Source organism: Ipomoea triloba, chromosome 7 (assembly GCF_003576645.1).
Source record: "Ipomoea triloba cultivar NCNSP0323 chromosome 7, ASM357664v1".
NCBI classification, from domain to species: Eukaryota; Viridiplantae; Streptophyta; class Magnoliopsida; order Solanales; family Convolvulaceae; genus Ipomoea; species Ipomoea triloba.
In genome coordinates this window covers 214,124-226,594 of record NC_044922.1, presented here as the reverse complement: position 1 = coordinate 226,594, position 12,471 = coordinate 214,124, and the positions used below count along the sequence as shown (strand labels likewise).

Genomic DNA, 12,471 nt, shown 5'->3' with positions numbered 1-12,471 from the left:
TTTTTTTTTTTTTTTTTTTTTTTTTTTTTTTTTGTTTTTTTGTTTTTTTTTTTTTTTTTGTTTTGAAGAAAAATAAATTCTAGTTCTTACCTATAAGAAAATTAATGAAATACTTATTTTGTCATTATTTTTTTTAAAAGGTGTTTGTCATTATTTTTAAAGATAAAAATTTCTATTTAATAAAAAGAAATTACTTTTAAAATAATTAAGAGAATTAATGTATATACATTAATAATTTAGAATATAAAAATACTATAAGTATATAATTAAAGGGTAAAAAAAATGTCATTTTCTCTTTTTGCTCCAAGATGTGTATTTCCCAGAAATTGGGGCTGTAGTGGGTGCTGTCACTGTGTTGGTAGGTCCTCCACCTTTAATTTCGATGGCTCCCAATAAAAGGGTGAGTAAAAAAAGGTATTAAGTGACATTAATGTGGACTAATAATTTATGTTAATCATAATTTGTTATTTTTTCTTCTCCCAAATTATTATAATTTGTTATCTTGTTTGGACAAAACAATGAATTTGAGGCTACCGCACATGTGGTCCGCTGGTCCAGTTAACACTCAAATTATTGTACCACTTTGAATTAATTTTTAATTTAATTTGGTCAATCAATTGTGTGAATCATTGACTATACAACTGCAACCTAATTTCGTCATTTATTTACTTTCCGTTATTTTCAATGTTATTATTAAACCTCTTGTTTACTTACTCATTCGATCAACTTAAAAATAAAATAAAATTGAGACTACTATACCTGTTTGATTTAACATCCCATAAAATTAATAAGACGCTTGAATTACAATATATGTTTTATCTCAACTAAAAATCTAAATTGATAATTAAACAGCACATTTATGATTTTATATTATATGCTCAAGGAGCTCCACCTATAGATTAATATCACTTCATTGGTATTGAAATAGTGAGTCGTCCATAAGCTTACTAATAAAATTCCACTACATGTTTGACTGAACCACAATGAGCTAAGGAGTCTTAAATTGACAGAAATTGGTTGCCCGGATCATCATTCGATTAGAAAAATATTTTTAAAAAAATATTTATTTTCTCGTAAAAAAAAAACCTTTAATACATGACAATATTTATAATATGAAAGAAAATATTATTGAGTAATTTTATAAGGAAAATAAAATCAATAGTACCGCTATTTATAGTATTCTTCTCAACTACATATATAAGAGCTGCAATTATATTAATATATTAAGTAATTTAATTAATTATAATATCATGTGATACTCCATATTCTAATTTAATTATAATATTTGTTATACTTTAATAGGTAAAGTGATACTGCATATACTAATTTAATTGCCACAAATTTGGTATATTTTATTGTGATACGGTGTGGAATTTAGGTTTCCCCTAAATTGGCATGAATCTCCAATTGAATAATTATATTCCCATTATATAATGGTTGACCATTTTAAGGAGGTTCATATTTGGTGGCCAGGTTCAGTTTACCGACTTCTAGCACCCACGATACCAAATAATTTAAATTATCCTTTGAATTATTTTATAGTATCTAATAATGCTATGAACTGTCATCACTCATTCCTTAATTTTATATATATAATTTCTTTAAGAGTTAATTTCATTTTTGGTCCTAGATTTATAGGTGGCATTCCACTTTTAGTCCTTTTTTTTTAAACATTTACTTTTAGTCCTAGTATTATTGTGGCATGACCATTTTTAGTCCTCCGCCAAGAAAATCATTAAAATGCCGTTAAATACAATGACATTTTGATCCTTTTTATACAAAGTAGGTTGACCCGCTATATTTTTTATGTTTATTTTTTGAAACAAAATCAAAATTGAAGACTGAAATGCTCTTGTATTTGACGAAATTTAAACTGTTTTGTTGATGGAGGACCAAAAATGGTCATGCCACAATAATACTAGGATCAAAAGTGAATGTTTTGAAAAAAAGGACTAAAAGTGAAATTTCACCTATAAATCTAGAACCAAAAATGGAATTAACTCAATTTCTTAATATATACGCAAATTGTGACGCAGATAGTACCGTTCGAGTCTAACTATGAATTAAAATATTTGGTATTAGAAAGTCAGGTTTAAAACTTGCTGATAGTGGAAACTCGTGTAATTTGTGATTGAGTTGCCGAAAAAGTTGGTATAATTTCACTTTTCAAAGATTCACACAATCTAACTTTAATTTACCTAATGATTCAAAAAAAATATTTAATTCTTTTTCAGAAATTTGAATTGTGATAACTGAAAGAAATACTAGTATTTTGGACTTCCAAAAACTGAGATGGAGAGGTAACAACTTTTGGAGGTAGCGATTGGTATGTATCCTCCTAAAGCTAAAACCACAATAGCACATGCTAAAAAGTCATTTCCTCCTTGGCTTTTAATTTTGAGGGATTGTTTTAGGAAAAAAAGTTGAGAAATAGTGGTCACATGTGATTAGTGCCGCAAAAAATGGTAAGCAGAAAATGACAATTCATTGTATATGAGGAGGAGAGCGTTTGGACGTGATGAAAGGGGAGATGATGAGGCCGTACACTTTATCAAATAGTGGAGACTGTAACAAATAGTTCAATTAAACGGTTATTAATTTGTAATTTACTGGTGATAATAGGTTTTACACAGTACACTGGTATATATACATACATACATACAGAAAAGTGGAGTAAAGCTATCCTAGCTAAACTAATTAAGGTAAAAAAGGATTTACGTGATAGGCACTGGGAGCAAATCTGGTGTCGGCGACAGGTGCGGCGGCGGCGGCGGTGGATGAAGAGGTAGGAGCCGGAAATTCGCCGCACTTGTGGCACCTGGAGGACACCAGGATCTGGCGGCAAGACGGACAGGAGGAGTGAGATCCGAGCCAAGTGTCAATACATCCGACGTGGAAGCCGTGGCCGCAGTGAGGCAGGACTCGGATTTCGTCTCCGGAGGCGAACTCCGTGAGGCAAATGGCGCATTCGGAGAATTTGGAGGCGAGTTCGGGGGCGAAGCTGAGCTTGGGGAAGGACTTGAGGATCTTCTTCTTCAGGCCTTTGTTGGCCGGAGGCGGAGGAGGATCGGCGGCTCCGGCAGAGATCCGGCGGATCCAGGCGCAGCGAGCGACGGCGGCGAGACCGAGGACGCAAATTAGGGCGCAGAGAAGCGCGGCGAGGATGACAACGAAGTCGGAATCGAAGCCTCCGATTAGAGATGAATCGTTAGGCGGCGGAGTAGAGGAAGGTTGATTCGACGATTTTACACCGCCGTGAATGGTGGAATGATCAGTCATGTGGAAGAGGGCGGCGTCGGTTGTGCTGTGGGAGCGGAAATGAGTTTGTGCGTGGATTGATAGTCCAGTAAAGGACTTAGGACTTGCTTTTATAGTAAAGTCAGTTACCAACTGTTTAAACGTATCCAACACTGCAATATACTTTATTCATTTCTTAATGCATATTTTTAAAGCGCAAATACTTTTCCATGTAATATATACTCTATTGAATTTATTGATATATATTAATTCAACCATTACAACTAAATAAAGTTTTGAATTTTCAAAGATTTCTCTATTTGGACTCTGAAATACTTTAATTTTGAGTTAATTATGCCATATATATTAAAGTTGACCAACAAAAATTATACACATTTCTATGCATGATTTGATAATTACAATATTTTTTGATTTGAGCTTGTCAGTTATTAAAGTAACATAAAAGTGTAAATATGAACGAATTTGGGGGATAAAAGTGTAAATATGAACGAATTTGGGGGACATACAATTAAGTGAAATATTCTTTTTTATTATATTAGTTTAATTACAAGAGATATATATAAATTACAAAACAAAAACTCAACTTGAGCTTACACTTTATGTTGATCTCTATTGAATAATTGAGAGCATGAATCTCTCATACTACAAGATATCCTTTTGCCTTCACCATGCACCAACTCCCATGCATGTTTGTGGTGTTTTATGGACATGTTTAATTTGAACTTTTGCTTAACCTAGTTAAATGAGAGGCACCTTAATAGATATCATTCACTCATCTTTAAAATACTATTAATCACGTATTACCTCATCTCTAAATGTTTTCAATTGATGTCAATCCAAGATACATAACCTAAAGTGTGTTTCTTTTTACGACTATGTCTTCAAAATCCTTTAATTTTTAAAATTACTTATAGATAAATATTTAAAGATAACATCAACGGATTATTATAATGTTATCACATCATCTTTGTCTCCAACACAAATTGTTAACACCTTAATCTCAAATTATTATTTTGATTTCTTTGATATCGTGTTAATTGTCGTCTTCTCAATTAATAGTCTTAAATTACCTCAATTGTAACACTTAGACAAAAATATCTTTTTAAATATCTCACTATTATTAGAGCTACATGATAAATATTTTGATAGATTTTTTTTCTTTTTTTATAAAAATGGCTTTTATTTAAATTAATTATTACCCCACAGGCCACATCTCATTGGGTTTGACGAGATAAGGGCGAGAAATGATTGCATTACTCATATTTGATTCATTTGACTTGATACTCGGAAGTCATTTGGTTTTTGGTAACAGATGAATCAATTGGCTAGTGATAGGATAAGTCATTTAAGATATTTAAGATACTTAAAGTCATCTAGAATTAGATTCCTAGTTGAGAAGATTAGAAGACAAAATAGGCCATTGTAGCCATGCATCTTCAATACAATCTGTTATTTTTTTGAATAATGTATTGTAATAGAGTTAGTAGTATTCAATACAATCTGTTATAAACTCTCAGTTCAGGAGTGAAGAGTTTCACTTACTTTGAGAGGTAACTCAATCGTCGTAGACAGAAAGACTTTGTTACAATACAATATCTATTCATAACTTATTAAGGCTCGAATGCACAACCTCACATATAGGATGGAGTGCAACTGGATGCGACTAAACCACAAGAATTTTTAGCTTTTTTTTTTTGAAAAAGAATTTTTAGCCTTAATTATACTAGTAATGATAAATAAGAAAAATTTAAGATTCTCTCCTAAGTACAAATAGAATAATATAGGTAACTCCAAGATATTTTCTTCCTTTTATAATACGTACTTCTTTCATGATTCTATAATTTTTTCAATTTATTTTTAAATCAAGAAACTACATTAATTTTATATATAAAAACACACACACCCCCACAACAACAAAAGCTTTCTTAATCTATATCAATTTTGTTAAAAAAATACACTTACATTTCAAAAAAAAAAAAAAGCATCACACACTACTACTCATCGTCTAATGGTGTTACGTTCCTTATTTGATCAATAAATCAATTGAATTTTTTTAAAAAAATATCAAGATTCAATAATTAGTCATTTCTTCTTTAGAAAAAATAAAGTATGATATAAAGTGGATTTGATAAAAAGTTTATTAATTAATTTAATTACACTTTTCATTTTACATATTTATCTTTAGCCTAGCAGGGTCCTTTAAATTAATTATACCACGTTTAGTTCACAACCAAAAACGTCACTCATAGAATTGAAGATGCTTAAATTCAACTGCATGCATATGCTTATAATTATAATTACTTTATAAGATTCCATTCATAATAAGTTGGTAGAGTAATTGTCTTATTAATTACAGTGCTTTAAGTTTAACTATTCAGGAAGTTGTTTTTGTTATTGAATATATATAATAGACAAATCAGACTTCATCACCTAGAGCACACATTCAAAAAATATGAACATATTTTTTGAATTTTTCGTCGTCATGACTAAATTGTTTCTAGCTCAGACCAACTAACTCTTTTTCCATTGCGTTTGTACATTTGATGAACAGGCCGGACTATAAAGATAAGATGAACTGAGCATTATATTCACTTCAAAAGGTGTATTCTTAAACTGGCCGGGATATAATGTTGTAAATATATATTACATACATGTGTTTACACACAAACAGGCCGGACTATAAAGATAAGATGAACTGAGCATTATATTCACTTCAAAAAGTGTATTCTTAAACTGGCCGGAATATAATGTTGTAAATATATACTACATACATGTGTTTACACACAACCACTCCGACTTCTTCCCATTTGTCTTTCATGGCGTGTAAAACAAAAAGGGGAAAAGGGAAACTAAAGAATAATAATAAAACATTGACCTTCATACATATGAAGAGGAATTTGGGTCTTTCCCACCAACAACAACATGGGCTAAGATTACATCTCATCCCAAATTATATTATTGCGCACACTTTTCTAATTCTATACTAATAATAATTCCCATCATATCATCTGATGACTCCTTTCCTCACTAACCTAACCTTCCCGGCCTACTGATTAGACTAAAATTAAAGAAATTAAATGAAAAGCACTTTGTAGTGACATCTGACTTTCCCCTTCCAATCGCATACAACTTTATTGTTCTACAAAATATGATCCAATGAAAGATAATAATATATAGCATAAATTAAACCGGCTTTCAGCTTATGTAGTTATGTGTTTACACTAAATTGAAATGTACATATAAACAAAAAGTTTACATTTAATAACTACTTAAATTCAAGCCGTATAGGAACAATTAGATAACTTCAATCAGTTTACCGTTACGTTGGTGGCTCAACAGACAAGGCTGTTGCCGAGTTTGAATATTGATAGATCTCTTATTTTAAATACTGTCTAGTAAACCAGTGAGTTAAACTCGTGCAGCATAAGAAAGATAACTTATCTATACTGAAGCTTGGTACAAAGTGTCATAATGGCATGTAATAAGTTGGGTTAACATGAAATATTATGGGGCATTTTTGTTCACTTAAATATATAATATTGTTGCCACTGCACCTTACTATAATGTTTGTTTATTTATCCAGAAAATGGCGCTTGGTGGTGGGGAAGGGTCTCGGCCACTTGGCCTCTTGGTTTCCGAATTTCACATGTTTTAATGATTTTCGATGTTTAAGGAGTTATTAAGGGCTCCCTGTAAAAATTAGGGCATTTGGATCCTCGTCCTTCTTCAATAATATAAGAAAAACCAGAAAAATAGTGGAGTTGCAAGAATATATCAGAAAGAGATTTTTTTTTTTAATTTTAATATTTAAACTATTTGCTACAATGACACATGTAGATCTCTATTTATAGATTTGAGAAACATAATCCTAGAAGACTTGTGAAAGATAAAGATGAAATTATAGTTGGAGCAGTCTATTAGTTTTGTTGGTTTGAACGGGTCAGGTATGACAATCTAAGTTGGTTTATCTCATTGTGCAGTGGTCCTTAGCTAGAATCACAAGGTATGGTTTATTCGTATATATCTTCAAGTAGTGACTGTGAGTTTCTTTTGTCATTAAAAAAAATCAGACTACCTAAAAGGTTATTTACATATTTATTTACTTTTATACTTTTTAATACTTCAAATTTGAAATTAAATCACATTGCAATACCTTTTGGTGATTATGGACATGAATTGTATCCACATTTCAATATTTTTATGTATTATCAAACATACACATTACTTTTACTAAAACTCTTTTATATTATGAATTTGGTTTTAAATTTTACTCTATTTTCCAATAAAGAAAAACCCCTAATTAAATTTTGTGAAATAGGAAATTTAATTTGGCTCACCCAAAATTTGTTTTTGTTTCTATAGAATGGCATTCCTTTTACTTCTAGTGCATGCAATAATACTTATGTTAGTTTGGCTTACTCGTGAAATGCTTGTGTTTTTATTCACACAATTTTTGTAGTATTGTCATGTTATCATCGTTGCAGTAGGTGCTAGGCGCTAGTTGGGCGGTAGACTAGCGCTTAGCGCCTAAGCGGTCTAGGCGGCGCCTAGGCGGTACCTAAGCGGTTCTAGGCGGCGACCTATAAAAACAAAAAATTAATTCATGTGTGTGGGTTTATGTCATATATTATATTATATATATTATATATATATCTCTTACTTCTCTTACTTATATAAATAAATAAATTTAAATATATATAAATATAGTAATAAAATTAACAAGGCCGACTCGCTCGAGTTAACTCGGCTAACTCTGCCGAGTTGGGCGAGTTAACTCGGCCAAATTCGGCCCAGTCGACTGCCAACTCGGCCGAGTTAGGCGCTTGGCGGCCTCCTAGGCGGCCGGCCACCTAGGCGGACGCCTAGGGAGCAATTCGCCTCGGTCTAGGAGCGCCTAGCGCCTAGGCGGGTGCTTAGGCGGCCTAGGCGGGAATTTTTACAACAGTGCTTGTTATAAATAGTGATGGTATCTAAATTTTACCTACAAATATAATAGGATGAAATGTTAAGTGATCTCCCAAGTCCCATGCATCCTGCATGCCTACTTAAGGTTATTATTCATTATTCTTTCACCGCTTTATATTTGGGCTCCAAATTGTTGTATTCTATAATAAAAATAAAAATATAATAAAATATTTTGTCAAAATATAATGAATAAAAATTCAAAAAATAAAAAAAGATAATTCAAAATTTACTTTCTCCCCTCCTTCTAATTTAAAAAAAATAAAAATAAAAATGAGATTTTTCATATATATATTTAAATACAAAATTATTCACTAAAATTTCAATGTCAATCTTTTTAATTTTATTTTAAGTTGCAATTAAAATTAATTTATGAATTCTAAAAATATAATTACTAAATATAAAAGTAATGAATTATACATAAAATACTTTAAAAACAAAAAAAAAAACAAAACAAAACAAAATTGGATTGCAAAAATTGGGGTCCTTAGCGGTCGCCCGACGCCGGCCCGGCAAGGACAATAGCGTAATTAAAATTGTCTTGGATTGAACCATCTATCTTTGGATTGGAACAAAACTACTTAGTCTCTGTAGTCTACACCAAATAATAATAGCTATGCCGAAATCTCTGTGGTGGACTGTGGAGTAATAATGACTACATATTCCATGTAGCATGATCCACAAAGTACATTTTTAATATACTAAAAGTGTATTATTTGAAAGTATATAATATATATATATATATATATATATATATATATATATATATATATATTATACTATACATTCAATATACAAATAATGTAATTTTAGTATATTAAAAATATATAGTACATTCATGGTCCACACAATAATTTGCCATTTCCATTACACACAAAAAATTCAATTATTTACCTCCCAATTTATGAACAATTATGCATATCAAAATTTATTTACTATACACTATACACCGAAGATAATTATTGTGAATTTTTTCGTAAAAAAATATTAAATTGATTTAGCAAATTAGGTAGCTTAGCTTCCACTCCAAGCTTGATCTGACTATATAGATGGGAATAATACAACTTGTTTCCAAATAAATGTAATAAAATTTTGTGTTGTTGGGTAAATCAATTGAATTAATCATAATTCTTAAAATTTGTTAGATTAATATTGATATGAATTCATTTGAGCCTAAAAGTTGACTCTAATTATAGTATTTGCATTAACCTACGTGCATTTGCACACACTACTTTTATCTTAACATTTGCATTTAATTCAATTCGGTCTATACTAGAGTAGTATTATGCATTCATATAAAAATTACGGTACATTTGCACATTCATACGGGAAGAGCAGTCTGTACATGAACCAGACTATATACATATGTATATATATATACAAGTTATTTAAAATCCATCACGTACAAAATGTTTGAAAGTTTATAAAAATCTTAAGTTGTAATTAAAATTATTATATTTGCTTAATTAATAGATACGGAGTAATATGCATTTTTGGAAAGTATCCCACAATATAATCCAACTGGCATTGGGTTTCGTCAATTCTTTCCTATTTCTCATGCAGATAGGATTCACGTATATATAATCAAGATAGCCGGCCAGTCTCTTCATCATCATCACCGAATTGAATTAGCTAGCTAGGGTTGCAATTCATACTCGATCATATTTTTCTTCGAATATATATAATCGATCCGATCTGTGTTAGTTTTGGTGTACATATATATCGGGCGGCTATGAAGAATTCGAAGTGGAGAAAAGAAACAAGCCCCATTGGAAGCGGAACTCACGCCGAAGTTTATTTGGCCGTACCAGTTGACGATGTAAATTCGTCCATGATCGCCGTTAAGTCCACCCACATCGAATATGCATACAACCTCCAACGAGAAGCGGAGATCTTGAGACAACTCAGAGGCTGCCCCCATGTTGTTCAGTGTTTTGGGGACGACGTTACTGACCAATATTATAATCTGCTGCTTGAATACGCTCCAGCGGGTAGTCTCGACCGTTTGATCTATCCTCGTGGCCGCTGGGACTGCAAGATGGCGGAATCTGATGTGGCTTTCTATGCTTACCAAATTCTCAAGGGGCTTTTGCACCTTCATGACAAGGGTTTTGTTCATTCTGATTTGAAACCAGAAAACATCCTCGTTTTTCCTACCATCAGAGAGAGTAAATTTCTCTTAAAACTTGCTGATTTTGGAGTCTCAAGACGTGCTGGTAAGAACGATTTTGATGAAGATGACGATGATGAACCGTTTTGTCCACACCATTGTCGTGGGAGTTTAGTTTTTGCATCTCCCGAGTATTTGAGCAGCGGGATACACCGAACCTTGGACGACATATGGTCCTTAGGTTGTATAGTTGTGGAGATGTTGATGGGACAACCTCCTTGGTTGTGCGAAAGCACCAACGATTTAATATTTCAGATAAAGTATGAGAAACCAGAGATACCTGAAGATATTTCTAGTGGAGCTAAAGATTTCTTGAATAAGTGTTTCTATAAAAAAGAGGATGGGGATGATGAGAGATGGACGGCTAGGATGCTTCTTAAGCACCGCTTCGTTCAGGATAACATGGATGCTCAGAGTCGTTATGGAGGTGGGATATCGATGCTGTCTTGCCCTAATAACCCTCTAAGTTATGATGATAACCAATGGGTTTCCACAAAAGATTTATTTCTTCCTATCTGATCTTCAATTCTTAGGAAAATCCTAATGTATATATGCTGTGTTTGATCTTTGTGTCTTTGTGTGTGTGTGTGTGTTTTTTCAAAAGATTGCAAGCTGTACTGGCCGAAGACATCCATGCTAGTTCACCCTAATAAAGGGTTTCTAAAGAGAATTTTAATTTGTTAGCAAATTAAATTACACCTAGCAACTCCACATTTATTTGTTACCATCTTTTGCGGCAGTCATGCAATACAATGCTTGTTTGTATGACCATTTTAACAGATCGATTAGAACATTATGAATCAATTAAGGAGGTATTATTGTTGGTGGGCATGGAGTTTCCATTATCGTTGTCGATGACGACATTAGAATCGTCATATCATATATCATTATTTCTCTCCGGATCGTTTGCCATAGTCCACACAATAATTTATCATATTCCATCGCGCACAACAAATTAAATTATTTGCCTTATGACCAATTATACATATCAAAATTTATTTTGTATACATCTAAGATAATTATTGTGAACTTTTTTGGTTAAAAAAAAATTGATTTAGCAAATTAGGCAGCTTAGCTTGCACTCCAAGCTTTATCTGACATTCTGACCATATAGTTGGGAATAATATACCTTTTTTTCCAAATTATTTAATAAAATTTTGTGTTGTTGGGTAAATCAATTGTATTAATCATAATTTTTAAAATTTGTTAGACTAATATTGATATGAATTAATTTGAGCCTAAAAGTTGACTGTAATTAAAGTATTTGCATTAACCTACGTGCATGTGCACACACTACTTTTATCCTAACATAGCATTTAATTAAAATTTTTAAAAGTACTCCATATTCATCGATCCTCATTTGAATTAGAGTTGTATAAAAAGCAAGGTCTTAAATTGGTTAGTTGTTTTGGATATACTTAATGCGGAATAAATTTTAGCTTATTAATAAATGTTATTTAATTTTTTGGTAAGAAGAAAATTTAGGGGGTTTAATTTATTATTTGAATCCAAACTTTTATAAAATTTTAAAAGTACTATGGTATTTGATACAGACCTTTAATTTTTTATTTTATTTACAAATATAAATAGTTGAAATATAACCCTCCAATCTCAAACTTTTCAACTTTATCTCCAGATTTTTTTCCTATCTGAAATAGACAAATTTTTACTTTATTCCTATCAAATTTTATGGTACGTTTCATAACTTTTAAAAAAATACTCATATACTTTTTGATCTTTTTATCTTTTTATGTTCATATATATAAATTTAAAAATTAGTACCAAATAAAGGTTTGTTGTTGCAAACAAGAAGACTTTGCCATTATTCGCAACAACAAAATTTATATTTGGGAGTAGTATTGCTAAGAAGAAGAAGAAAAGAAAAAAGAAGAAGAAATAGGACCAGCATACTCCTATACAGAGTTTTTGTACGAAAATTATAAATAATGTATTAATTGAAAATATGAAATGTTTGTAAAGATGTATTCAATTTAGAGTTCTAATTACTTTTGTATACCTTTTTAATATGAATTTTTTTAAAAAAATTTATAAATATTTGTCTTATAGACTTTTACATACTC

General features: G+C 31.3%; 2 protein-coding genes across 2 annotated transcripts; one reads left to right on the top strand and one right to left on the bottom strand.

The window, feature by feature from the left end:
• Positions 1–2,575: 2,575 nt before the first annotated feature.
• Positions 2,576–3,325, bottom strand: LOC116025691 (RING-H2 finger protein ATL80-like). The gene has a single exon (XM_031267023.1). It carries the CDS (start codon positions 3,277–3,279, stop codon positions 2,698–2,700), a length of 582 nt encoding a protein of 193 aa, XP_031122883.1. The 5' UTR covers positions 3,280–3,325; the 3' UTR covers positions 2,576–2,697.
• Positions 3,326–9,952: 6,627 nt separating this feature from the next.
• Positions 9,953–10,909, top strand: LOC116025360 (mitogen-activated protein kinase kinase kinase 17-like). Its single transcript, XM_031266571.1, has one exon. It carries the CDS (start codon positions 9,953–9,955, stop codon positions 10,907–10,909), a length of 957 nt encoding a protein of 318 aa, XP_031122431.1.
• Positions 10,910–12,471: the final 1,562 nt, after the last annotated feature.